The sequence below is a fragment of the Strongylocentrotus purpuratus genome, unplaced genomic scaffold (genome assembly GCF_000002235.5).
Source record: "Strongylocentrotus purpuratus isolate Spur 01 unplaced genomic scaffold, Spur_5.0 spur5_scaffold_15, whole genome shotgun sequence".
NCBI classification, from domain to species: Eukaryota; Metazoa; Echinodermata; class Echinoidea; order Camarodonta; family Strongylocentrotidae; genus Strongylocentrotus; species Strongylocentrotus purpuratus.
Window position 1 is genome coordinate 5,835,287 of NW_022145600.1, and position 27,978 is coordinate 5,863,264.

At 36.5% G+C, this 27,978-nt stretch overlaps 1 protein-coding gene and 1 long non-coding RNA gene across 2 annotated transcripts; one reads left to right on the top strand and one right to left on the bottom strand.

Moving 5' to 3' along the window:
* Positions 1-888: 888 nt before the first annotated feature.
* On the bottom strand, positions 889-27,965 carry LOC578720 (armadillo-like helical domain-containing protein 3). The gene is made up of 26 exons (XM_030985435.1): positions 27,825-27,965; positions 25,846-25,992; positions 25,384-25,440; positions 24,768-24,833; positions 24,159-24,239; positions 23,486-23,593; positions 21,496-21,588; positions 21,050-21,124; positions 20,696-20,782; positions 19,842-19,898; positions 19,176-19,219; positions 18,347-18,410; positions 12,788-12,837; positions 11,718-11,799; positions 11,158-11,239; positions 10,361-10,468; positions 9,304-9,428; positions 7,846-7,909; positions 6,904-6,964; positions 6,186-6,274; positions 5,463-5,545; positions 4,389-4,515; positions 3,518-3,593; positions 2,789-2,864; positions 1,872-1,988; positions 889-1,029 (listed from the first exon to the last, which is right to left on the bottom strand). The coding sequence occupies exons 1-26, from the start codon at positions 27,876-27,878 to the stop codon at positions 937-939; spliced, it is 2,166 nt and encodes a 721-aa protein (XP_030841295.1). The 5' UTR covers positions 27,879-27,965; the 3' UTR covers positions 889-936.
* On the top strand, positions 13,966-14,948 carry LOC105439085. The gene is made up of 2 exons (XR_971156.2): positions 13,966-14,183; positions 14,857-14,948. It is a non-coding gene; the product is annotated as an uncharacterized LOC105439085 (long non-coding RNA).
* Positions 27,966-27,978: the final 13 nt, after the last annotated feature.

The window sequence follows — 27,978 nt, forward strand, 5'->3', positions numbered from 1 at the left end:
ACAGAGGAAACATTGCTTGAAGGAGAGCACTGCTATCCAAAAGAGAAGTAAAGCTTAAGATGAACACCTGTCAAACCCTAGAGGACTGGCTCTTGAGGGTCAGGTCTCTTGAGATGCGACAGAGGAAACATTGCTTGAAGGATGGCACTGCTATCCAAAAGAGAAGTAAAGCTTAAGATGAACACCTGTCAAACCCTAGAGGACTGGCTCTTGAGGGTCAGGTCTCTTGAGATGTGACAGAGGAAACATTGCTTGATGGAGAGCACTGATATCTACAAGAGAAGTAAAGCTGGAGGTGAACACCTGTCAAACCCTAGAGGACTGGCTCTTGAGGGTCAGGTCTCCTGAGATGTGACAGAGGAAACATTGCTTGAAGGAGAGCACTGCTATCCACAAGAGAAGTGAAGCTGAAGGTGAACATCTGTCAAACTCTAGAGGACTCGTACGGTTAAAGGTCAGGTCTCTTGAGATGTGACAGAGGAAACATTGCTTGAAGTAGAGTCATTTCATCCGCATCTCCATCCACTATTAGAAATCAGTGAACAGCATCTTGTAGAATCCTTATTCATACATACATTGCACTTAATTATCAGAATCTCCTACTCCTTCTCCTCCTCCTGTTTCTTCTCATCCTCCTTTTTCACCTTCTTTTCCTCCTGCTGCTACTGTGGAGGCTCCTCCTCCTCCTCCTCCTCCTCCTCCTCCTCCTCCTCCTCCTCCTCCTCCTCCTCCTCCTCCTCCTCCTCCTCCTCCTCCTCCTCCTCCTCCTCCTCCTCCTCCTCCTCCTCCTCCTCCTCCTCCTCCTCCTCCTCCTCCTCCTCCTCCTCCTCCTCCTCCTCCTCCTCCTCCTCCTCCTCCTCCTCCTCCACCTCTTCTCCAACGTCATCACCACTCTTTCTCTTTCTGATCAAGAGTCTCATGCACGATGCATCAAGTTCATTGTATAGTGGAGAATTCTTGAAGGACACTCTGCTGCTCCAGGTTCCCCACACCAGAGTTGATCCGGAAGTTGACCACCACAGATCTCACCTTAAATAAATAAAAAAATTGAAATGGTGATAACCAGGGGAGTGTTTCAAAAAGACTAAGATCGACTGTAAGTTGGACTTTAACTATGGCAGGCCTTTCATGCCACTAGTTCCTATAACCATTCCTGGCATTGGTTTCTCAAGGGACGTACAAATCATGGTCACAAATCTACAGAATTTACATTTTTTGATAGTTCATTTTGAAGGAAAAATATTATCTAAAGATCATTATTAAGAGACCAATGGTAAGAGCAGCCAGTGGCATGAATGGCCTGCCATAGTTAAGTCAAATTTAAAGTCGACCGTAGTCTTTGTGAAACATTTCCCTGAAGCATTAATTACATTTACATGTGTTCTTTCATGATCTAGGTATCCCTTGGTGCATTTCTTGGAGTAGGTGATAAGGGGAGATCCCCCACTGCCATTATTTCCTTTCCAGTCCAAATAAAATAATTTGAATCAGCATTAACATTCACTGAAAAGAAGAAAGGAATTTAAGCACATTTTCTTCTCCTTTATCTACCTACAAGTTAAATGAAGAAACTGGTTTACCAAGCTGGTTATAACAACAAATTTGTTCCAGTGCATAATGTTTTCCCCACCAAGTGTCATTGTTTTTAATAAAGATGAAAAAGTCTTCACATATTCTGAAAAGAATGGATTGTTAGGACATATTTTTGCATCAACTAGAAAATATGCAATTATGCAGTATTTAGTTTATTATCATTATGATGGTTATATTGTCCATTTGAAGAAAGTAGGGTGTTAACTCATATAATTTTACACACAGTTAATAGCCCTAAGGATCCACACAGACGATATGCAGTAATACTCTAAACTTACCAATTGCGTAAAGAAGGCTGATTCTTTGGGTTTCTCTGCGTAGCGTTCAAACTGGTCTAAGCTGTCCTGCAGCTTCAGGGTCAGAGTGTCGTAGTTGTTTTTTACAATGCTAAGAACCTGAGGCGTAAGAGAAACAGAGAATACACGATACAATTTACTTCACCGCAATGGTTTCTCAAACACATAGTAATGATTTTCACAGAGTGTCGTAGTTGTTCTTTACAATGCTAAGAACCTGAGGCGTAAGAGAAACAGAGAACACAATACAGTTTACTTCACCGCAATGGTTTCTGAAACACATGGTAATTAATTTCCTAAACTGTTAATAGCAGTGATTTAAGACCCATAAATGATGACGATAAGGCACTCATTATGCATTTTCTAAAAAGACACTAAACTATTATCGATGAAACTTCATGCTAAATTTAATTGGGATTTGTACAACCTTTCACTTCTAGAATTCTTTCTATTTTTTAAATTGCATGGGTGGTGGGGGGGGGGGAGGGGTTCATATACAATGTGCAAAGGTTTATGCAAGGAGTTTTCAGAGGATGCAAAATGAGATGAAAAAAATGCCTAATCACAGTGTCCAAACATTCACTTCTGTGAAAACTGATCTAGGCTTTATTTCATCAAAAAGATGGGGGTAGTTTTAGGGTGGCCATGGAGTCTTAGAGGAAGGCTTAGGATTAGGGTTACAATTAGGTTTAGTGTTTCGTTCAGGGTTGACATTTAGAAAATCAGTTATAAGAGTTTTAGCCTAGATTGAATCCAATGACCGTGGTAATAGTACATCTGTAAAGGGCTTAGAGACATTTGTATTAAGCGCTATATAAAAGCGGAATATTATTATTATTTTTATTTGCCAGTGGCGTGATTGTTGCCGGAGCTGAGGTTGAAGAGCCCTAACTACCTACTTGTTCTTCTGTGAGAGCTGTAGTCTGACTGGCTGCCCATGAGTCGATCTTGGGTGTGAAATGATTGATGATGGCTCTGCAGACAAGAAGAAACAAAAAAGAGATACATAGATTCAATTGAATAAATAGCATAGCTGTACAATAGAATAACAGGCTCTAGATTTGCTGCCCTGTACTGAGAACAGGGGGGGGGGGATGTCTCAAAAGACTAAGATCAACTTTAAGTTGGACTCAACTATGAAAGGTAATTCATGCCACTGGTTGCTCTCTCTATTGGTCTCTCATTTTATGATCTTTAGATATTATTTTTTCCTTCAATTATGAACTATCAAAATATATAAATTCTGTAGATTTGTGACCACGATTTATATGTCCCTTCAGAGACCAATGCCAGTAAATGGTGAGAGCAAACATTGTCATGAACGGCCTGCCATAGTAAATCCAACTAAAGTCGATCTTGGTCTTTGTGAAACACCCTAAAATCATGTTCTAGTCTATATCCACATAGTAATCCAAGTTCATGTCATGTTTTTTATTAATTTTTAAAGTTTTATTACAACAAACGCTACATGTGTTACTTCATTATAATATATTAACTCACAATATCCACATGATAATATCATATGAAGAGTGAATTTTTTTTGTTACAAATTGCTTACAGACATAACAGGAAACAGGATTGGGAACATATATTCTGGAATCAAATTTGGTTATTGCGTTAACCCCTACCTGATGTTGACAATGTTATTAGCAAGCTTATTGGCTGAGTCTTTGTATTCTCCATTGTTTGTGATGTGTCTTCTTGCTGCAAAAAGAAAAAAAGGGAAAAAAGGACTGTCAGGAAAAAAAGGTGATAATAAGCAAATATTAATCGACTACGAGGATGATAGTTTGTATCCATTGCCCGAGTAAAGGAAGTTGATATTTGTTTTATATCCCACGTCGGCAATAAGGTTTATTTAAAGTGAATTTTACATAATTAAAAGAACTGATTCTGCAGACAGTTTAGCTTCAGCTAGATTTTTACAAAGCACAACACGCATACATGTAATACAGTCGATGCGCGCTCATTTGACATTGACATTGACATTTCGCGTAACCTACTTTGCTACGCTTATTCAATGGCCAAGTGGGGCAGCAGCAAAAAATTACTGTACAAAAGTCTTATCGCAGGGAGATAGTACTTATCTATCATTAATCATGTGACCTCGTTTAGACCAATCAGATTGCAAGATTCTTAGTATGCGGGATATAATTCACAATAGCATTCAATCATTTGTATTTTATCCATGGTACTACTATTCTTTGTATTCATACTTTTCATATTCATCTGACTTCTTAATTAAAGAAAACTGTCTTTATCATGAATATATGAAATCCAAAATTTTGTGAAATAAGTCTTTTATACTACACAAAAAAGGAAAAAGAATTACCATACAAAAGATGACTAAAATTAAGAAACTGACATAGAAAAGATTGTAAACTCAATCAAATTATATTCTTAATCCTAATCTAAATCCTGCAGTTTTGATTTGGTTATAAAACCAGGTACAAATATCACCCAGGCAAGCGTCAGGTCCTTTTTCTGGGAGCCTCTTACCCATATTGTAGATGTTGTCGAAGACTTGATGCATGCGAATGAGTTCATAGTAGAGTTGATCATAGCAGTTTGCTGAAGGCAGGAAGGTATCACCATAGGTGATGAACAGGTTGAACAGGTTCACGACCTACAGGTCAGAGGTCAAAGGTCAAGAGGGAAAGAGTTCAACTACATGCATATTTGTTATTATTATCTATATAAGGCTTCCAAGTGGTACAATAAATCAGCGTATTCAATACCTTTAGCGCAGTACCGAGACTGACCAATATTGTTTTGGTATTGCTCAGTCATCAGGGAACTTCAACTATGACAATATATTCTTGTACCACAATCAAAGCCATCCAATATTATATAAGTATCGGTTACTAGTTATTCATGTTAAATGGATGAATGCAGTGAAATTCTAATAATCAAAGGGCAAAGTGTAAGGATAATATCACAAGGAATGTGTCATATTAGGACAAGAATGGCCAACATGTACGGTAAGTTCACTTGCTGCAAGATAGGATGAATTTGTACCGTCTTCCTAGAAACTTCACCGGAATGAAGATGGCTATGAAGCATAACGTTATAGGCACACTGACACCACTTTCATGTACTTTCATGTACAATTACCCAACTCTACATTTCCATACCAGTGTGGTCTTATTATACACTCGTCAAGGGACAGGGATTCAAACTAGTAAACTGTACATGTAGGTCCATAGGACATACCATTTTTGCATAATGCCTCAAAAATTAATAGAATAATTGGCATAACCTATTCAATAGACGGGTTTACTAACATATTCAAATTTATGGATGTTTCTTTCCTGGGGACCTAGTGACAAAGGTATTCCATTAACCTGTTATAAATAAATGAACTACAATATCCCGAATCCAGTCTGCATACATTATTTGTAGCTTTGTCAGGCACGACTTCAGGTTGTCAAGAACAACATTTGTTTAAAAATTACGGTATGCATAAAATTTGAATATGTTAGTAAACTGGTCTATTGGCTATTTTTTTCTCCCTTACAAAACACATTTGGTATCACGAAATGAATTCTATATTCTGAAGAAGTGTTTACTTACCTTGCATGCTAATTCAAAGATGTTGTTTGATGGAAGTAATACAGATTCGCTGGCCAAAATGTACTTTAGGAGACTGATCAGTGCTGAAAAAGAATTACAAGTATAGGAAGTGATTTACTGCTGAAAGTTAGAAATACAGGAATATAGACCATCCTACAAACGACCAGCTTACTACATGTTTTTAGTGTACAGGGTTTGTTTAATATAATTATGTAATGAGTTGCCAGTCAAATATACACACAGCAAAAAAAGAAAGTGGACACTTTTTATTGTTTAATAAAAATTAAAAAATTGATATCCTACCAACATTAATTGAGATCAAGTTTAAGACTTTCACATTTAGATGGGCACATTCATTTAACCGTTAGAACAACTGATTAAGAAAATTGCAAACAATATTTTCGACTTAAAACTAGATGTATTTTGTAACATAGAATAACTTTTCTCAGAATAGTTTACCCATCCTTCTAAGTTTCCACTACCTAAAATCATGTCTTCCACATCTTATTGTCCTTTAAAAAAAGACATCAGATATTTATACTGCACTCCAAAACACAACTTTACGTTCATGTGGCAATGTTTCAAATTCAATTTCTTGCGTTCAAATTCAATTTCTTGCGTTCAAATTCAATTTCTTGCGTTCAAAATCAATTTCTTGCGTTCAAATGCAATTTTCTTGCGTTCAAATTCTATTTTCTTGCGTTCAAATTCAATTTCTTTTACCTGTCCAGATGCTGATCCATGAATACTGCAGCCTCACTCGACATTTCTTCTGATAGCATAGCACCCTGTGAATCACACCTAAACATTTCCTACAAGTTAAACGAAAAAAAGAAGACAATTTTTTTTAAAGGACAGCCTTTCCATACCTCAGTTCATGAAAGGTCCACTGTGACAAAAAATGTTTGTTTGTGTCTGTTGATATGTATACAACAAGAAATCATTATTACTGTGTGATATGAATATAATAAATAAGATTTATCAGCATTTATCTTTCAATTTTTTCTGGCCCCAACTATAAAGAACACCTAGATATTTTTTGTAATTCTTTTATATATATATATATATATATATATATATATATATATATATATATACATTTATACATATCATTAGCCAGGTAGAACTTGAATAAAAATTTACAATATCATATACCTTGCCATAATTAAGTATGCCTCTAAACAAGAGCATTGAAAAGGTTTGCACAATACTACATCACACATTTTTTTCCTAAGCGACGCTGGAACATGTCTGGAACCTGACTATTAAACAGTTCAGTTGCTTCTTAGTTGGGCCACCCCAGTTTCATAAGTCTCAAAGCTGCATCCAAATGTTGTGTATGTGTATCACGCAAGGGCAATAAGACCAATGGTGATTCAATACAAAACCAAAACTACAAGCTCCCTTGAAGAAAGTCATCAAATTGATTGTAGCTACTTACAGATACAACTCTTGGGGCAGGTTTTTCATCATGTGACTCAAGATAAACTCAACGGTCAAATCTGGAGGAAAAAAAGTTGAAGCCACTTTAGAAATATGATAGAGAATTAGAGGTTATTTCAAAATGGGTAAAATTTGGGTAACATCCGAGTACCATAAATACAGTATAATTAGTTGCGTTTATAGCCTTCATAGAACTAATTCTAATCGATTGTTTCTACTCCTTACAATACCCATCTGTGCACACAGGTAGCCATGTACTGTATGTTAAATTCACTGTCTTTACCCAAACTTTGATGATTCCAAATCAATAATAATAGTCACATTTGTATAGTACTTACTAGATCTATAAACAATGTACCGGTAGGTCGTAATAATTATTAACAAGGTAATTGCATTCAATTGCTAATCCGCGCATGATAGTGCACATGCTCCGCTCCCTGGTGATAATTCCGGTCAGGCCCCATTCTACGAGCCCATATTAACATTCCCATCCGACTGGGTACCAATTTAACACCTGGGTGCAGAGTGGCTAATGTAGATTCATGTCTTGACAGAGGACATTAGTGCCGCTTTGGGACTTGTAACTGCAAACCATGTGATCCACAGGCTGGTGACATGTCCACTAGATCACTCATAGTAATAGATGGAGGTGTTGTGGTCTAGTGGATAACTCTCTGGACAATGAACCGAAAGGTATTAGGTTCAAATCCCTGCTGCACAACTTGCATCATTTGGCAAGATATCGATCTACATTTGCCACACTAAACCCAGGTGTAGGAAGTGGGTACCTCGTAGGATTTACTCCTTGAATGCACTGAGCACTACAGTTGCTGGAGCTAAATCCAAGGCAATAATATCCAAAGTCCTTTGGGAGCACATAGAGACGTCATATCATAATGTGACATGGGCTATTAAAAAACTGAATATTGCTATTACTCACCCAGGAGTGCGCAGGCAAGAGGTCGGGCTGGAAGATCTTGTGACTGTTTTCTGTGTCTCATGGGCTGCAGAAAAGCAGAAATTTTTTTTTTTTTTAAATGATTAAACCTTGAACAAAATCTTTCCATCAACAAATGTCAGTTGTTAAGCTAATCTACACCTCTCCCATCTCTAACGTGAATATATCCACGCTCACAAAATACACAAAACTTAACAATTACTCCATAAGAGAATAAAATACATGTATTAGCTGAGATAACCTCAATAATCTCTTTAGTGCCGACAAGTTTTTTGAACAATTATCAGAAGTTTTCCAGTGCTTTTTTGTTACAGTGGGTAGACAAATTAATTATGTCAAATGACTTTACTATGAGAAAACTTCTTTCAGCTTCATGGCAATTCATTGTCCAAACTATGTCCAACTTTCTTTTTCTTGAACTCAATTTGCTATTCATGGTACATAAATTAAGGGGTTAAAAATAAGTATCCAGGCCTGGGTTTTGAAAGGAAACAAAGGGGTGACAAATAATTTGTGAGCGTTATCAATGTTATTATACAAATATGGAAGAACATCAGAGAAAAAGTGTTCCCTGAAAAGCATGGCTCTTCAAACGCCTCCATATTCTAAAAATGACAAGTAACAGCTTAAAAATGTGGCCCGATTTTTATGCCACATAGTTTTGTAGTCCCATATACATCTTTCTGTGTACAGTGCTTGTAACTTTACCAAGACTGGGCCAAATTTCTTATCATTTTAATGACTCTTGAACCTTGCAGTACACACCAATACTTATATGCTAGATGATCAACCTTTTCTGATCAATTCCACACCGTTTCTTTCACAATGCAATCGCATGACCAGAACTCAACTTTATCTTTAAATGTCCTTCCATGATTAAAAATGTCCTTTCATAGTTAAAGGTATTACAAAGTTTTGGTATGGGGTCATGAATTTAGTTCAAATTAACATATTGGAAGCATATGCGTTCCTACAATATTTATTGATCGTTGTCCCGATTGAAATCGAGTCTAAAGTTATGAAATTATAAATAATAAACTCTTTATGTTGTATAGCTCCCTCTGAAGGTCATGATATCATTTTAGCTATGAAACAATGTTTCTTGACTAAAATCGACCGATTAGCTTTTCCTGTTTGAAAATTGTATATCACAACTACATATTCTGAGATTTTCATGGTCGCAGCTACCATTGTACGGCCGTAGGCGCTATTTGAAATTTACCGGGAGCACTGGTAAATTTTTATATTCAATTTTTCTCGAAAACCGAAGTGTTTTAGGGGTTAATTTTTTTAGTGCTTATAGTACATCCACAGGGGCATCCAAATATATCAAAATTGTAAAGATTCACTATCCACCCAATTTTCAAAATTTCCCAAAACTTTGTTTTACCTTTAACACTGGTAATATCTTCCCCAAGCGGAAGAATGCTTTATACTCACTGCTTGGTGAAGGGGAACTCTGAATGTGAGATTACCATCATGGAGAAATGAGTTGGCATACTGGTCCTCGGCAATACATGAAAGAATGATCAAGCATAGCTTGGTGTTGCTGAACCTCTCATCATCTGTGAGGGGGGAAAAATCAAACAAAATTTGGAGCAACTTTAGAGTACCTTACCACAAAATTGACTAGACGTTCGTAGGTTAACCAAAGCTTCACCATTGAAGCTAAATCTAAAGATTAAAGTTCCTTAGGTAACACTTACCCTATTCCTAACCCTACTCCTAAATCTAACCCTAACCCTACCCCTGACCCTACCCCTAACTCTAACCTTAGAAGTTGGACGTTCATGTTAATACACCCCATTGGTTGGGTGTTCTAAAGTTAAGCCCCAAATTAATATTATGTAAATGATTTCATTTCAAACAAGATGAGAAATATAACTGAACGGTTCATATTTTAGACATCATTTCACAGATCGTTGTCAGTAAAACATGAATAGTCAAGCATAGCTTGGTGATTTTGAATCTTTCATGATCTATGAGAGAAAAATTTGATCGATGTTACTTAAGTTTTGATATCTATAATCAATAAATATCTAGCTTTGAATACTTTGTCAACCCTCTTGAGGCCATATTCTGAAAATTGTGATAGCGTTTTTTGTTACAGGTATGTTGGTTGTCATAACAAATCAAAATCGCACAGCAAAAACACTTATAATTGGTGCTTGTACAGATGTCTTTCTAAACTATATGGAGCCAGCTACCTGCAGATGTCAACATGACCTACCATGGTAAAGATCTGTTATGACAATTAACAAACTTAAGAGCTCACAGTTTTTAGAATACAATCAACATTTGATAAACTTTAAGCAAATATACAGGAGAGAGAAGTCAGAAACAGACAGATAGACAAAAAATAGACAGACAAACATATTGAAAGAACGGGAAGGTACGAGAAAGGAAAAATAGAAAGATGCTGACAGAAAGAGACAGAGAGGGGGGGGGGGGGCAGAGAGAGACAGAGAGACAGAGAGAGTGTGTGTTCTTGAGTTACCTTTAAGATCTTGCATGATGATAGAGCAGTAACTAAGGAAGGTCACAAGGATGTTGGTGGACCCTCCGGTAGTTGTACCTCCTACACCTGTCGGCGGGCTCTGCAAATCTGAAGAAAAAACAGAGAACATTTTGGAACTTCTGTTGATGCTTTTTTCTCAAAAACTATGATTAGTAGAAAACTACAGAGCTACAGCCAAAACGAATGTTTGTACAAGTTTAATGCTAAATTAAACTTTGTTCTTTTATATTTTTATAATGAATTAATAATTGTTATTTCACAAGACCTTGAATGAGTTTTTCTTCATATAAACAGAAGAAAATATGAAATTCTTATACATTTAACTTTGGATTATTCAAATATAATATGATTACTTTTATATCTAAAAATTAGATCAGTTTATATACCACAGCTACTACACAAATTTATTCTACTGCACTGTGATGAAGAAGAAAAAACGCTAACCATACTACTTTATGGACATACAATCATAAACTATTCAAAAGCTTCTAAAAACAACTTCAACAAAGCTTTAAAGACGGCAACAGATGAGGCTTTTCTTATGTCTAGTGGTAGATTATTACAAAGCTTTGGAGCAGCACAACTGAAAGCACAATCTCCAAGAATTACTTTTGTATTTATGTGAGACAGCTTTAGAAGCAGCTTGACCTGTGTATATAGTTGACATGTAAATATGGATGTATTTTAAGAGATTTAAAATAAAGAAAATCATATCACTTTCACTATCAACTGGTAACAACTGTACAGCAGAGAGATCAAAATGGTGACAGACTTACTACTGACAACACTAGGCACTGCTGGTGCTTGAGGAGAGGTGGGTGTGGTGGGGGCACTACCGGTAGTAGGGTCCGAATGATTCTAGTTAAGACATTAACAAAAATACATTGACTGAATTAATACATTCATTCCAGTTCTATAGCAAAACTATTAAACAGTGAGTGACAAAGAGAGAGAAAGAGAGAGAGAGAGAGAGAGAGAGAGAAGTAAAGAGATAAAGGGACAAAAAGTGAAAGCATGTGCAAAGGGAGAGAGAGACAGAAAGAGAGAGAGAGTAAGAAGTGGTAGGAGAGACATAGAGAGAGAAGAAGTGGAGAGTAAATTTAATAAGAAAACAATGTACACAAAAAAACATTCTGGTAAACAAAAACAAAGCAAAATAAAATGATTAAAAAAAAAAAAAAAATTACCCAAATGTTTTTAAAAAATAATTAAGTTACCTCTTTAAGATAAAAACTAAATGATACTTGAGTAAAAGAAAAATGCGGAAAAAACTTCTTGGTTCACTTAATAAATGTCCAAATATTTTAATTTAAGAAGATTTGATACTTGAACTTACATGTGATAGTACTGTTATGAAGTTTCTGTTGAGATGTACTGCTTCGTAGAGAGCCAGCAAAGTTGCATTATTGGGATCTCTCCTATTAATTGAGGAGAAAGAAACATGAATCAAATTTGCTCTTATATAATTATTCAAAATGAAAAGGCACCACATTAGTTGTTATGAGTAGTAGCAAGATGACCAAGAAATCATGTAAATGCAATTTTCTCTACAAAACTCAATACTTAAATAAATGTCCTCCATATAACAATATTGAACTATTTCAACTTCATAATTACATACAAATATTAGTTGTTGCAGTGACCGGTAAACCTCATACAAGCTAAGTAATTGGTAATTACACCCACTATCCATATGGTACATAACAGCTCAAGATTGGGAAAGGCTACAGCCTACAGGTATCTTCATAAAACATGTAAGATCAAGACACAACCTCATGCATGTAGACGATGTTAAAGATTTCATCATAACCAAAATGTATATATTGGTCCTGGATGTTGCTATGTCAGTGTGGCCTCAAACAAGTTATTCTTAATATACATGACAGCTCAAGATTGGGAAAAGCTACATGTACCTTCATAAAACATGTTAGATCAAGACAAAAACCTCACACATGTAGAGGATGTTAACAATTTCTTCATAACCAAAATGTATATATTGGTCCTGGATGTTGCTATGTCAGTGTGGCCTCAAACAAGTTATCCTTAATATACATGACAGCTCAAGATTGGGAAAAGCTACATGTACCTTCATGAAACATGTTAGATCAAGACAAAAACCTCACACATGTAGAAGATGTTTACAATTTCTTCATAACCAACATGTATGTATGTTGCTATGTCAGTGCAGCCTCAAACAAGTTTTCTTTGAAATAATTTGGACTACAATTTAAACTGTAACTGAATGTTTGAAAATCCTAGATTCTGTGTGCACAACTATGCTGGGCAAGGATGCAAACAAACAGTACTGTTAAGTTTTCATATTTATAAATAAACAAAAGAAATTAAAGTTGCCCATCCTAATCCTGACCAAGTTATCTTTTGTTCTTCTGTCACAATCTTACTTACACATAAGCTCGATGTGTGTCTGATTCTTCAGAAACAAACATGTTTCCAACCTGCATGTAAACAAAAATGCACAACATGAATCCAGGATATTGGTAAGTTTACAGCTTACAATGTGCTACTGACAGAAATCCCTTTGCATTAATACTTATAGTTGCTGCTATGTGGGGCAAGGCTCAGAAAATATTTTGATGTTATTAAGAGTTAATTGGTAGAAATGGAACCACAAATTGAAAACATTAGAAACCTTGTCCTTTGCAGCAATATTGCACACATAATTGCAAAATTCACTGAAAAATGCATATCCCAAGAGGCCTTTAATACTTGATTTATATGCAAATTAGCTCATTAATATTCGTAAAGACTCTAACTCCCCCTACAGAATTACAAGGGCATTATCTTACCTATTTCAATTTTATTGTATGATTGAATCCAAATCAACTGCCTCTAGTACACTTTCAGTCTCTCTATGACAAGTTAGTGTATTCAGATTATTACCATATCTGATGAATATTCATATATTGCCCATATGTCACAAATTGTGCATATTACACCAAATTAGCGGCTTTACATCATATTCTGCTCTAGTTTTGTAGATAAAAATTTGCATAATATTCATAAATAATGTTTAATTACATCACACTTCATGGTTTGATAAATATTCCTGGAAAAAAAATGTTCTCTTCAATTTAATTCACTAACCATAAAAGATATATCATTTGGAATTATATGTACAAATGTAAACCTAACTTCAACAGATCCTTCTGGTTCAGAACAGATGATGACTTGCAACATCATGTACCATACATGAGATGTGTCAGCAGACCATTGTTACGCATGGCACATGTGCAATCTGATGCCTGCCAGAAGATCTCACTCAGAAAATAATGTTTCTCAACTAGAATGTAGTGTGTAGTCCCACACGTACAAAATTTAGTTAGTTGAATATACCCATTTAATGCCTGTGCATGTTGTACTCAAGATCATGAAATGACAGGTAAATTTAAACCTACACCATTTCAATCAGCTGCAATTATTGGTTTATACTACTTTTTTTTTGGGGGGGGGGGAGCAAAATTGGAAAAACATAACTTTTTTAAATGTATAGATTTATATCATTCCTAATTTCTTTGGATATCTGTCTTTGTCCCCTTACTTTATTCTGTTTTTCATTTCAATTCTTCCTGTCATGGAATGACCCTTTTCTTGTTCTGAAAGTTATGTTTAAGACTTGTGACGAGACTAGAAGAAATAGTTCGGAGAAGAAGGGGAAGACGAGAGTTGTTATCTACGTAATGGCAGTTCGCCAACAGCGACGACAGTCGCTAACAGTTTAGCAGTTTGCTTGCAGTTCCAGCATTTCTATGTTGAGTTGGGAACTCTTTAGATAATCCTTAAGGTATGTTTATTCATCGAGTTATATTTCTTAAAATACAGTGCTTTAAAATGCCACTGACAGTAGTTGCAAGTTGTAGAGATTACAGTCGCACTATGGAAGCGATAGCCTTTATGAATGTGTGTAGTGACGTGAAACGAATCGCGGACATGGATTCGTTGAAAGTTTGATTGATAGTTAAGACGGTCTTTTGAAGACCTTTTCCTTTGTGAAAAGATATAAAGCAGTTTAAAATTGATGGTTGTCAGGAAGATGATATGTGAATTTAATTTAGTTATGAGCATGGGTAGACTTCAAATAAGTTAAGACCAAACTAAGTTTGCTTGCGTATGTACGTGTGAAGGTATCTTAGTTACGAGAACCTCTTCACGCATGATTTAATGTGCGGATGAATATCATTTTAGAGATAACGTGATAAGTTCATGATTGTTAGTCTCATTTTAGGGCTTGAGAAAGTTTCTTGTTTGTGTTATTGATTATTCTTTTGTCTATGGTTATGCATTTATGCTTCTTTAAAGATTTGTGGTTTATCGAAAGTTGGCATATTATTATAACTATAAAGTTTAGAATTACTGACACACGAATGGAACTTGAGTATATGTGGAAATTGGATTTCTAAGTGTTAAACGTATTGCAAGAACATATATTTAGTGTTTTCATTTGTTGTATTTTGCAGGAATTATCCCACACAGTTGTTGAATTTTTTCTCTTCACTTTCCAATGATGGTCCACGACAGTGTCACAATAAAGGAACCAACATGAGTTAAACGGATGTCTCCTTTGTTTCATCATTGAATTGCAGCAACGTGTTTAAACTAGAAGTCACATAAATCCTTTGAGTCCGTATTCCATCACATCTTCAACAACTGTCTTTATTGGAGTTTTTGATTCACGGACTCAAACGTGATGGACATAAACGAGCTTACACTCCCTCGCTGAAACTCGAAAGGGGGTCTTACCCGCGCTTTGACAGCAATCGAGAAGTTGGTGACCACAGGTGATGCGGTGGATATGTCCTAATGCTGAAGAACTACCAAGGTGGAAACCAAACATGATGAGCTGGTAGAAAACACAACAGATGAAGAGGCATATGCCCAGGAGGAACAGTGGATGGCAGAATGCGAGCAATCCTTTTTTCAGAGCATGGTACATGCAAGAAAGTTCCTTGAGGCTCGCAATCCCATTAGCGCATCAGCACCTGTGCAGTTCACCCGGCCTGATGCACAGGAAGCAGCTCTACAGGCAAATACCACGTTTTGAACTCAGTCTACCATCCAGCAAGCATCACCAGCAGCCACTGCATCAATATTCTCAGCACGTCAGCCCTCGCCCTCGTTAGCACCATGCAGATCACCCATCTGTGACACCACTCTACGAGCTATTTGTTTATGCTCTTTTGTGGTGCTTTCTACTGATGTTTTAGAGGATCACCCATCTGTGACACCACTCTACGAGCTATTTGTTTATGCTCTTTTGTGGTGCTTTCTACTAATGTTTTAGAGGATCACCCATCTGTGACACCACTCTAAGAGCTATTTGTCTACGCTCTTTTGTGGTGCTTCCTACTGATGTTTTAAAGGATCACCCGTCTGTGACACTAATTATTTCAAGATTGGCGTTAGCGTTGACACCGGATCACACGTCTGTGACACGAATTATTTCAAGATTGGCGTTGGCGTTAACACCGGATCACCCATCTGTGACACCCCTCTACGAGCTATTTGTCTACGCTCTTTTGTGGTGCTCCCTATTGATGTTTTAGAGTAAGGTGTTAGAGTAAGCACCACATCACCTCTCTGCATGGGCACGCTGCTACATGTATGTACATTACGCTGAGCTACCTGATTACGCTGCTACATGTATGTACATTACGCTGAGCTACCTGATTATGCTGCTACATGTATATACATTACGCTGAGCTACCTGATTACGCTGCTACATGTATGTACATTACGCTGAGCTACATGTACCTGATTACGCTGCTACATGTATGTACATTACGCTGAGCCACCTGAGTACGCTGAGCTACCTTAGCAACTACATGTATGTGCATTACGCTGAGCTACCTGATTACGCTGAGCTACCTGATTACGCTGAGCTACCTGAGCAACTACATGTATGTGCATTACGCTGAGCTACCTGATTACGCTGAGCTACCTGAGCAACTACATGTATGTGCATTACGCTGAGCTACCTGATTACGCTGAGCTACCTTAGCAACTACATGTATGTGCATTACGCTGAGCTACCTGAGCAATTACATGTATGTGCATTTCGCTGAGCTACACAAACTTTCTCCTCGACCAAAGAACCAGAAAACTTCAGAGAACGTAGAGGTGGAAGACATCGTGTTGGTCATCGGGGAGGACAAGAGATGTGGAACTTGGTGGATGGCAGAGATCACTCAGACTTTCGCAGGACGCGATGAACTAGTGCACGTTGTCGGGCTTCGTTAGACAAGACGACTGTCAAGCGACCCGTGACCAAATTGATTCTTCTTTTGAAGAGAACGGAGAGAGATGATGTTTAGTTTGATGTAGCTAAACTGAACTGATGAACCTTTGTTTACGAATATAGTTTGCCCATCTGGATAATTGGGCATTGAAAGTTAAAGTTAATTGTGAAACTCCATAGGAAGCATGGACTGTAAATAACTCAAAATGTTTTGAATATTTGTACTGGAGACACCCGTTCTTAATATTGTGCCTAACTATGGAACACATCCAGCTTGTTCACGTTGTTTAAGTTTATATGCAAAAGGTATTCATGGTAGAAACATTTGTGTAAGTAAATGAGTCTGCACATAGCATCCAAGATTGTTTAAAATTGTTTTCACACCCTTTTGTTGTTTAGAGTTGTTTAGAGTGTAATGTTATTGACCTAGTTGTCATGTATTCTAGTGACTTCCGTCACGTTTGAGGGGGCGGGATGTCATGGAATGACCCTTTTCTTGTTCTGAAAGTTATGTTTAAGACTTGTGACGAGACTAGAAGAAATAGTTCGGAGAAGAAGGGGAAGACGAGAGTTGTTATCTACGTAATGGCAGTTCGCCAACAGCGACGACAGTCGCTAACAGTTTAGCAGTTTGCTTGCAGTTCCAGCATTTCTATGTTGAGTTGGGAACTCTTTAGATAATCCTTAAGGTATGTTTATTCATCGAGTTATATTTCTTAAAATACAGTGCTTTAAAATGCCACTGACAGTAGTTGCAAGTTGTAGAGATTACAGTCGCACTATGGAAGCGATAGCCTTTATGAATGTGTGTAGTGACGTGAAACGAATCGCGGACATGGATTCGTTGAAAGTTTGATTGATAGTTAAGACGGTCTTTTGAAGACCTTTTCCTTTGTGAAAAGATATAAAGCAGTTTAAAATTGATGGTTGTCAGGAAGATGATATGTGAATTTAATTTAGTTATGAGCATGGGTAGACTTCAAATAAGTTAAGACCAAACTAAGTTTGCTTGCGTATGTACGTGTGAAGGTATCTTAGTTACGAGAACCTCTTCACGCACGATTTAATGTGCGGATGAATATCATTTTAGAGATAACGTGATAAGTTCATGATTGTTAGTCTCTTTTTAGGGCTTGAGAAAGTTTCTTGTTTGTGTTATTGATTATTCTTTTGTCTATGGTTATGCATTTATGCTTCTTTAAAGATTTGTGGTTTATCGAAAGTTGGCATATTATTATAACTATAAAGTTTAGAATTACTGACACACGAATGGAACTTGAGTATATGTGGAAATTGGATTTCTAAGTGTTAAACGTATTGCAAGAACATATATTTAGTGTTTTCATTTGTTGTATTTTGCAGGAATTATCCCACACAGTTGTTGAATTTTTTCTCTTCACTTTCCAATGATGGTCCACGACGGTGTCACAATAAAGGAACCAACATGAGTTAAACGGATGTCTCCTTTGTTTCATCATTGAATTGCAGCAACGTGTTTAAACTAGAAGTCACATAAATCCTTTGAGTCCGTATTCCATCACACTTCCTTTTTAGTATAAAATATTTCTTCTTCATTTTTTGCCTACAGGAATTTGGGCGAAGAGTGGGCAAGAAAAATGAAATGACAGTACATGAACGAATCTAGCGCTTTTTATTAAAATTTGAAGATTACTCAATGCAATAATCATAATGCTTTATCAACCCAAACTTACCATTGATGTTATTGAAGAGAGCCAACCACTTCCCTTCTCTTCATCTTGCTTAACTTTGTACTTCCTACAAGTAAACAAACATTCAACACTAATAAAGATACATATATCTAAACAAATGCTAATCAATACAGAATGGAATACTAAGTTCCTGATACTAAGTTCCTGCACTGATCCTAAACTACCTACATGAGGTCATTTTTTAAGCAGTATGCATGCACATCGAATAGGTAACAAACAATAGTCAGTGTGCCTCGTCAACCCTGCTTCAAAAATGACCGCATAAGTAGCAGTCCACTAGTGAACGTGCAAATCGAAAAGTCCCTAATCTCAAACGAGTAACCCCTAGAAAAAACATTCCTTCAAAAAGTCCCAGTCCAAGCAAGGGGGGTTTGTCTTAAGGGGTTGATGCTCTAGGGGCATTTGCCGGAGGGGCAGGGGGTTGTGTTGGAATTAACTTGACCAATGCTTGCCTCGCCAGTGCTCTGGTAAATAGGTGAAGCTTATATCATATCTTTATTTAAATGCTTTATATGAAATCTCATACTGTGGGCCCCATCAAGACAAACATTTCATACACAAAAACAAACCTTGATGGTGTTATGAATGAGAGCAAAATACAGCTTACAGGACAAATTGATTCTGCTATCACTTGAATATAAGATTCACTGTGTTATCCATCCATGTACCTATTCATTCATTCATTTACATTGTCATTTTTTCTAAGATTTCTCATTCTTAACCTGTTGACTACTGCATTGTGAAAGTCCCATAGGCTTAGCACAGGGACCACCAGGTTCCCGTAAGCAAAGGCTTAAAACTAGTTTCTTACCCATTGAAGTCTCCTAGTATGGTTGATATGACATGACCCAACCCCTGCAAGATGGTAAAAATAAATATCAGTGTCAATATTTTAAAGAATTATCTTTGTGAAGTACAAGACATGTTCTAGCCACACCATACAACTTATCTCCCAATATTCAGTGGTTCTATACTGGAAGTCAAATACAGAACCTGACGAGACCACACATGTAGTCTTTGTTTCTTGTGGGGAAAAAAGTATGAAATCAAGCTTTTTGAGTCGTCATCAATCCAAAATTTAAAATGATTCCTTTCCAATAAAATCAAATTAACTAAAGAGTTATGATATTAGTTACTAGTATGTTAATAATCTTGATGGAAAAAAAGACAAAAGTTCAATAATTTCTTTACTCTTTAGTGAAACCTCTCTCCCTCATTAACTTCTGTTACAGATTGTTCAATAGTTTTGGATTTCTTTAGATTATTTTGTTACTAAATAATAATAATATTCTGGGTTTTTATAGAACTTAGGATATCAACGATGTCTCTAAGCGCTGTACAGATATATTATGACCCGGTCATCGGATTCAAGCTTGCCCGCACACAATATATACACATTCTCCACTCCCTGGGGAGCATTCAGACTGGTGCCCTATAAAAGACACTTACAGCACTCAGTAAACTACAAACTACTTACATTCAAAGCTAGCTCATCGTCCAGAATAGAAAGCTTCACTATGTATGCATTTGCTGACTGCAAAGAAAAAGAAATAAATAAAAAAGTGAATATTCATAATAGCTCTACATGTACATGGATGCTGAAGGCACCTAAAAGGTACAAATGTAGTATTATTACCTAGCCAATTATGACTTGTCCCATACCTCCATATTCCAAAACACATCTATTAAAGCCTGTCTGCACTAGTATGGTAAGGAGGGATTAGATCTCCCAGCATGGTCACTGGCAGGTGGTTATCTCATCAAATCAGCTCTCAATTAAAGGGATTGTTTAACAATGTTAAATCTGAGATACACCATCCTACATGTTACCAGTGTCTGTGATATGGTGTAATATTGAAGCCCTAAACAAAAATCGCGCTTCAAACTGATCAAGAAGTGCCTCAAAAAAGTAAAAATCTTTGAGTGACCGGTTTTACCACACTCGTTTTCCCCAATAGACTGTAGTGTTATGAAAACCGTTCAGCGGTTCAGCGAACGGTTTTCAAAATTTGTAATTCCAATCATTAATATCTTGATAATCAGACAGGCGATCGGCTTGTAAAAGTCATGGAGTTCCTGACTGACCTAAAGGTTTATAATTATCATTGCAGCATGAGCTAAATCAAGGATTATTTCTAAAGGATCTAAGACAAAGTTACCGGATCCCTTTAACATAAGAAAAAGGGGATCTTGGGGGACCAACACCCGCCTAGGCATTGTTTGCTATATATAGGGCGTTAGTAGCTATAAGTAGTGCAGTTGGGCTTTAAAGGGGTTACTCCGTAAAAAGCATCACAATAGTTTAGAGCTTATTCTGCGCGATTGACTTACCTCATATTTCCTATAGTTGACAAGGAGTGTTAGCAAGAGGAGCGCTTCATAACCATGCTCACATCTTGCAACCGGGTTGGCAAAAATCTGAAATAAATCCCAGACAGAATTATAAATACATACATGCAGGTTTTCAGACAGAGTTATTCTGTATGTTCACTCACCTTTAACTAATCACTTTTATTGATAGTTTTGTTTGTTTTTTCATACATAAATTTAGTTGAATTCATTCTTCACACAGTACTCCAATAATTCATGCAATTTAACATATTTGAACCATTTTATGAGTTATAGCAACCCCCCCCCCTACAAATGGTTAAAAACACATTCAGAAATTGAATAATCAATTCTTACCTGTACAATAGACTCAAAGACACTGTTCATCATCAGGTATTCTAGTAATGTGTTTTGACTGACATTGTTAGCAACCTGAAAAGAACAAAACAAACTTTTAAGAGATTCAGGAAGTTTAGTTACAAGGTCACAACTGATTTATATGATTATTGTATAAAATGAGCAAAGAAATACATATATATCATAATCTACTGATGCTTTCTGTTCTGATAAATTCATGATTATTAACTGTTTAAAAGATAAATCAAATTATTATGCTATATTACTTACAGCCTCTTATTCTCTACTTCTACCCATTATTTATATAGAATACAATGTACATGTAGTTAAAATTCAACCAAACACAGAAATAGTATAAAACTGATGAGCTTTTACGATTCCATCAATTAACCAAATCATAGGAATAAAGACGATATTAATTTGATTTGTTAGGATGCTTTACTTACTGTTGAGATGACAAGAAGCACTTTCAAGGCAAGGTTCTTCAGACTGACAGACTGGTCTCCTGTCAAGATGTTGTTCAATCTCTCTATCAGCATCTATAAGACAATGGGTTCAAGAACATACACCAGTCTCAGTCACATGCAGGCACAAAACTCTATGCACCCTGAATATTCAAGACCATGGCGCTTGTATTATTTACAACTGCTACAAATTGATTGCATCTGTACTATATTTTGACATAAATCACTATTTTGTAAATAGGAGATATGCAATTAAAAATGTTTCTGGTTTGTTGACAAACCAGGAGTTAGCTGAATTATTTTCCTTTTAATTCAGAAGACACCGTAGCTTAATTTACGTCTACCATAGCGCGTATGGAATTTATGCTAATTCTAGTTCAGAGCGAATTTATGCTAATTCTAGTTCAGAGCGACGTGTTCGCAGATGCCATGTTTCTTTCGTCAGGAAAGGATCCACGGGAGACGAAAGTCTTACTATGTTGTTTTAGTTAGCCAGGAAATGTCGCCATAGAAGTAAGTTTATCTTTAAAATATCATGCTTTTGATATGTGGTGATTTAAGAATGTGTTTTGGTCAGGTTGTTGAGGGAAAATGATATTCCACAATCAATGTGTACTGAGTACGGTTTATAAATCGCTATGCACAAAACTGTAAAGTGATAGGGTCTATGTTGTATGAGTTACATTGGAAGTCTTATTGTTTTCAGAAATGACAATGCATAACATACAGACGCGATGTTAAATACTGCTTCATCTATGTAGATATGTTTAATACAATGTATTCAGGTGGTTTAATATGCTATTTAAGCTGGGGCTTATTGTTGGCCATTTAGAGTGATAGTTTAAGTGAGAAAGTTGAGTTAGTAAATACATGAATGAACAAAACAGAATAAGCTTATAAACTGGAATGTTTGCTCTATAAATGGAAGTTTGTGAGTTATGATGTAAACAAAGGACTAGTGGTTTAATCTTACATTTGATTAACGAGACGTTGTTTCGGTGATGTTTAGATTAGTCTTCGTATTTAGCGGGGAAGTTTCCTTAGTTTGTCTTAGTGAGTTTGTTATAATGAGGTTACACTACACATTTCAAGGAGTTAAAGTAGTGATTTGACTTGATTTCAGTTTCAGAACAGAGCATAGAAACTGCACTGTCAGAAACTTCTAGATTTGTTTATCTGTTGATTCAATGATAGTATATGTCTAGCTTGAAGTTGATACAGTTAATTTGATGTAGGCATTTAGCTTTCATTAGCTTAGTTGATGTTTGGATATATCAGTCTTCATTTATATGTGCAAAGATTGTACATGTATTTATGATCCTTTTGTGTCTCTTTTGCATTCACAGATTGAATAAAATTGCAGCTTGATTTTCAAGCTCTACCTATGCCATTCAAAGCGTCATTCGTGGTTTATTCCTTAACTTCAGTGATCCAGTTTCAATTTATTGGGAGTATGACAGATTTGCATCAACAGTAACTCCTCACAAAATAAGGGGCCCATAATTAACATAAAGTCAGAAATTGATTTCTCCTCGGCTCTTCTCATCACTAATTTTGATTTTATTTTATTTGATTTGATTTGATTTATATACCAACAGCATTACATTTCATACAATGATATACCGGTATACGAGAAGAGAAACTATTGGTAGGTAAAAGGGGTAAGATAATAGTACGTGCTAGTCGCACCTAACCGTTTAGTAACCCCTCACAGCTAAATAAAGTAAAATTTATTAGTTATTAAAAACATCTATGATATTTCTCAATGGTAGAGTTCTTTGCTTCACTAAATTTGCAAAGCGATAAAAGGATTTGTTTAAAATCCAGCAACTTACCTGCATGACTTGTTCATCTAAACAAAGTAAAATAAATTACATATTAAAATCTTCTATGTTATTTCTCAATGGTAGAGTTCCTTGCATCACTAAATTGGCAACACGATACAAGGAGTATTTCAAATTCAGCAACTTACCTGCATGACTTGTTCAGCAGAATCAAAGCCAATGAGAATGTTGATCACATCAAAGGCATGATCCACCATGGCCTTCTGATAAACACCTCGAATCAAGGCACATAATGTCTAAAAAGGAATGAGAGATTTGCCGGTGAAAAACGTAAGGCAGTCATGAATGTACGTTAGCTCTGGCGAACTAACATAGAGCTCTGGAAAATAAAAACAATTCTCCCTAAGGATGATTTATAAAAGCAACAAGATGGCAAAGCATTAAATATATCTTATCCTTAACAGAAAAAAAGCCAAATATGTAAAAAAACATATTTTTTTCACAAACAATTTAAGCAGATACATCTACGGTTGAGTTAAGTGCTGTGACCGAAATCTGTTGAACCGTTGAAATGGACAACGGGCTGTTATCCCTTTAGAAGTTGCACTTAACGTTTACCTGGCAGAATAATAATAATAACAATGAAATAAAGAAAGTCAGTAATTGCAGCATGTCAAGTTTAATATTTAATCACTCAGCTCACAGCTCCACTAATAATATCTGTCAGATAAAAACGTCAAATTAATTTCTGTATACTGTCATGCTATCTGCTAAACAGTGCATTGTGGTATACAGGGAAGGGCTCAAACCACTGTTTGCATTGTACAAGAGTCCTCAACTAGAATTCCATATAACACTAACCTGAAGGGCATTCACAACGCGGATAGGATAGCTTTCTTCAAGAGTCATCACACAATGGTAGAACAAGGCATTGATGTTTTCCTGTATCATAGCAAGAACATGATAACATGACAATGTAAGCAAACATGAACACATACTACTACTGTACTTGCATTCATAACATTTTTAATGTACGGTACATGAAAACACCTGGTCCTAGATCTCCTCAGTACACAAACAATTTTGTTTCATACTTTGGATGTAATACAAACTATTATTCTTTATCATAATGTATATTCAAATAAATTTTACAGTGTATTTTGTCATCATGGAATTAATCACTGTGGTAATCATAACTTTTGCACGTTGTGATATGGACTTCTCTTTCTTAAATCTCTGAATTTGTTTTCAAATGTGTACTACATAAGTCTGTACAACTGTTTCTAAACCCTTTTTCCATTGAGATTTGTATAAATCAATTAATCTTGTTTTAGCTGTCATGAAAAAGTTACATGAATACATAACATATGTAGTTTTTTCAATGTTTACAATAATAAGTTAAATATGATTTGTATCTTACATTGCATTTTTTAATGACCTGATAAGTGGCATTTACTGGGTAGAACTTACTTTCAGGTTTAGCAGTCCTGCTGGGGTCAATTTGTCCAGCTCCTTCTCAATGTAACTCACATTTGCCTAGAAAGAAAAGAAAGAAAATTCTAAATCATTCCATCATCTCCATTAAAAACTGACTGAAAATGTAATATAGTACAGCATATATGGTACCCATCCATAAGTCAGGAGGCAAAAGCACTCATTTTCTGAACTCATATTGTTGCATTTAACTAGCATTACATTGTAAACAAGAAGTCAGCCTCAATTTACAGAAGAAAAAAACAGAAATAAATTTGGCAACAAATGCAGAAATGAGTATACATCCTTACAAATATGAAACTTCTGCAATTTGATTACTTGTTAGGGAAACAAATCTGTCCAAGAGTATTAATTCCTGTCACTCTTTCACAGAGGTTGCCATTTAGATGAAATGGTATTGTGAGAGTAGCAAAATTGCTGAGCAATCCACAGAAAAAACACACAACTCCACATTCATAACGCATTCTCTGCCTTACTGTTTCATTTGTCAGAATACTATTCTATTTACTGAATTTAATACACACACGTTGAAGCAATTACCGGTACGAAAAAGTTAATAGATGAAAGATATAATTAGAGATCTATAACTTACCTTCAGGAGAAAGAATTCTTCCCAAAAGTTGGCGTTGTCTCTTGTAGGATCTTGTCCCTGTAGAAAGTGTATAAGATGATATGAGATATAAAGGGAGGTTCAGGGGTTCATTCATAAATTCCACATCAAGAACATGAATCTCCTTGATAATAGAATATATTAACACATTTTATATAACTTTCACAAAATATTTTCATAAAAATAATAATAATATACCGTACTTATATAGCGCATATCACAGTATGTCTCTATGCTAACGGCTTTTCATAATTGTTAAGTCCAACTTAAAGACAAGTTCAACTTAGGATCTTTGTGAAACACCCCCTGGTGCATGGTGTAACACAGGAAGTTACGGTAGTCTTAGGTGTAAGTATTCATTTTGTTAAGTGTGATTTCAGAACCTGAGGTTGGGTTTAACTGAATTAGTAGAATATGGACCAAAGTATACTAAGGTCACCTTACCTGAAAGAATATGTCATAAATGTGAAGAATCTTCTCCTTGAGCTCAATCTTGCTCTGGGAGCCCAGTCGGAGCACTTGCCGATTAGGGCGAGGCATGTTGAAGTTGGACAGGATGAATACAGATGATCTTGGATCGACAGAGGGAATCTGTTATGAAGAGAAATTAAACAACTTTATAGTACACATAGATTATGTGGCATATTAATAGGAAAGACCATACCTGTAGATCTTTTTTTATCGATATCAGATACAGTTACAAAAATTTGATAAATATTTGGCATTGGTCATTGCCACGTTGGTAATTTTTTCTTCAAAGACACAGACCATCAGAAGAAACAATATACTCGGGCTCTCTGTTCCCGAGGCAACCATTCAGTTTTTCTCAGCATGTATACAATGCTAGAGGTCATTACGCATTGACTACTATGCTTTGCTTGAGTGACTCATAATCAAATTCATAATTCATTATGACAAAGTCACAAAAAAACTTGACTCACAACATGATGTAGATCTAGATGAATATCCGGGCTGTATTGGACCAAAGACAACTCAGCCCAGCTGCAAAAACGGTAAGTTTTTGTCTTTTCACACTAACCCTAACCCTAACACTAACCTTGTTTTTGCAGCTGGGCAGAGTTGCCTTTGTGGTCCGAGTTGGCCCGACTCCACGTATATCTATACAGTATTATCACTAGTTCTCTTCTAGATCTAGGGAATATGAGGGAATATGAGCTAGACAGTGTAGGCCTAAAGATCCCAGAAACCAAAGAAGAAAAGGACCTTGGAGTTGTCATTGACGAGAAGCTCAGATTTCATCAACAATCTGCAATTGCTGCTGGAAAAGCAAATGGAGTACTACCTCGCATACGTAGATCTTTCACTTGCAAGGACAGATCAACAATTCCACTCCTCTATAAAGGTCTTGTTCGTCCCATATTGGAATATAGCAATGTAATCTGGCACCCTCGCTATGTGAAGGACGAAAAAATCATAGAGAAAGTACAAAAAAGAGCAACAAAAATGGTACCAGAGATAAAACACCAAAGCTACCAATGAGAGACTTGAGAGTTTGAAGTTTCCCTCACTTAGCCAACATCGCCGCCGCCGAGACATGATTCAGGTGTTCAAGTTGATGCAGAACATTGACAGGTTGGACTCTACCCAATTCTTCACACCTGCAATCAATTCAACAACGAGAGGGCATGCTTTCAAACTGACCAAACCCAGGCCCAGGTTCAACACCAAACTCAGGCAAGACTCATTTAGCAACAGGGTCCTCAATGACTGGAACTCCCTCCCTGAGTTGGTAGTATATCTGTAACCTCGGTAAACAGCTTTAAAGCCAGACTTGACAAACACTGGAAGAAGGAGCAATATCATTCACCCTTCTCCCAGTTGACACTCCAATTATGACAAATCCTGATATGACCCAGCAAGCAAGATAAAGATGTAAAATGACTATGGTGCAAGACCCGGAAACTGGGACATTCCCCCCCCCCCCCCCCTTGAAGCTTGGCAGCTGGAGACGGCTTTCTTCCAGAAGCTTTGGTATTCAAGGTATATTCAAGGTATCCATCGTCTAGAGTAGACCTGTCACGTCACTGTGACGTGAACAGCAATTAACTTTTGAAGTGAAAAGTCTACCGAGTAACGACTAACGTTAACAAATTAAATAAATGCCATCCTCATAGTCATACACTAACAAAGACTCTAGTCTAGTAGAGATCTAGGTATAGTTTCTGGTCAATGACAATGTCAATTGCAATTGTTGTAGCTCAGGCTTTAGTTTCACTCCAGCTCCCGGCCCCACGTCCCACTCACGGTCCAGTCAGTCACACTCACATGACACAGTCACTCACTCATCACACTCACACTGCACAGACACAGCACAGTGAAGTGGTGGTGGTTAACGATTCGCGATTCATTCCCAACCAAATTAAAAGACAAAGTTTCAAATTAATTTAATATTTTGAACTTACTAAATCATCTGAAACTACACGCTCTACGAAATTACTACGAGAACACCACTGCATTTACAATACAAATCGGAGGTCGGTTTTCAGGCTAGCGCTGGGATCGGGAGTTACGTGTAATCGAAAATCTAGTTGGCCTAGGCCTAGTACGTATGAACTG

Excerpts from the sequence above, each read along its gene's own strand:
- LOC578720 (XM_030985435.1), bottom strand. The coding sequence starts at position 27,878 with ATGCAGTGGTGTTCTCGTAGTAATTTCGTAGAGCGTGTAGTTTCAGAT. Across the intron at positions 20,783-21,049 it reads TCTTTGAGTCTATTGTACAG|ATTTTTGCCAACCCGGTTGC; the intron begins GTAAGAATTGAT and ends GATTTATTTCAG. Across the intron at positions 3,594-4,388 it reads CGACAACATCTACAATATGG|CAAGAAGACACATCACAAAC; the intron begins GTAAGAGGCTCC and ends TTCTTTTTGCAG.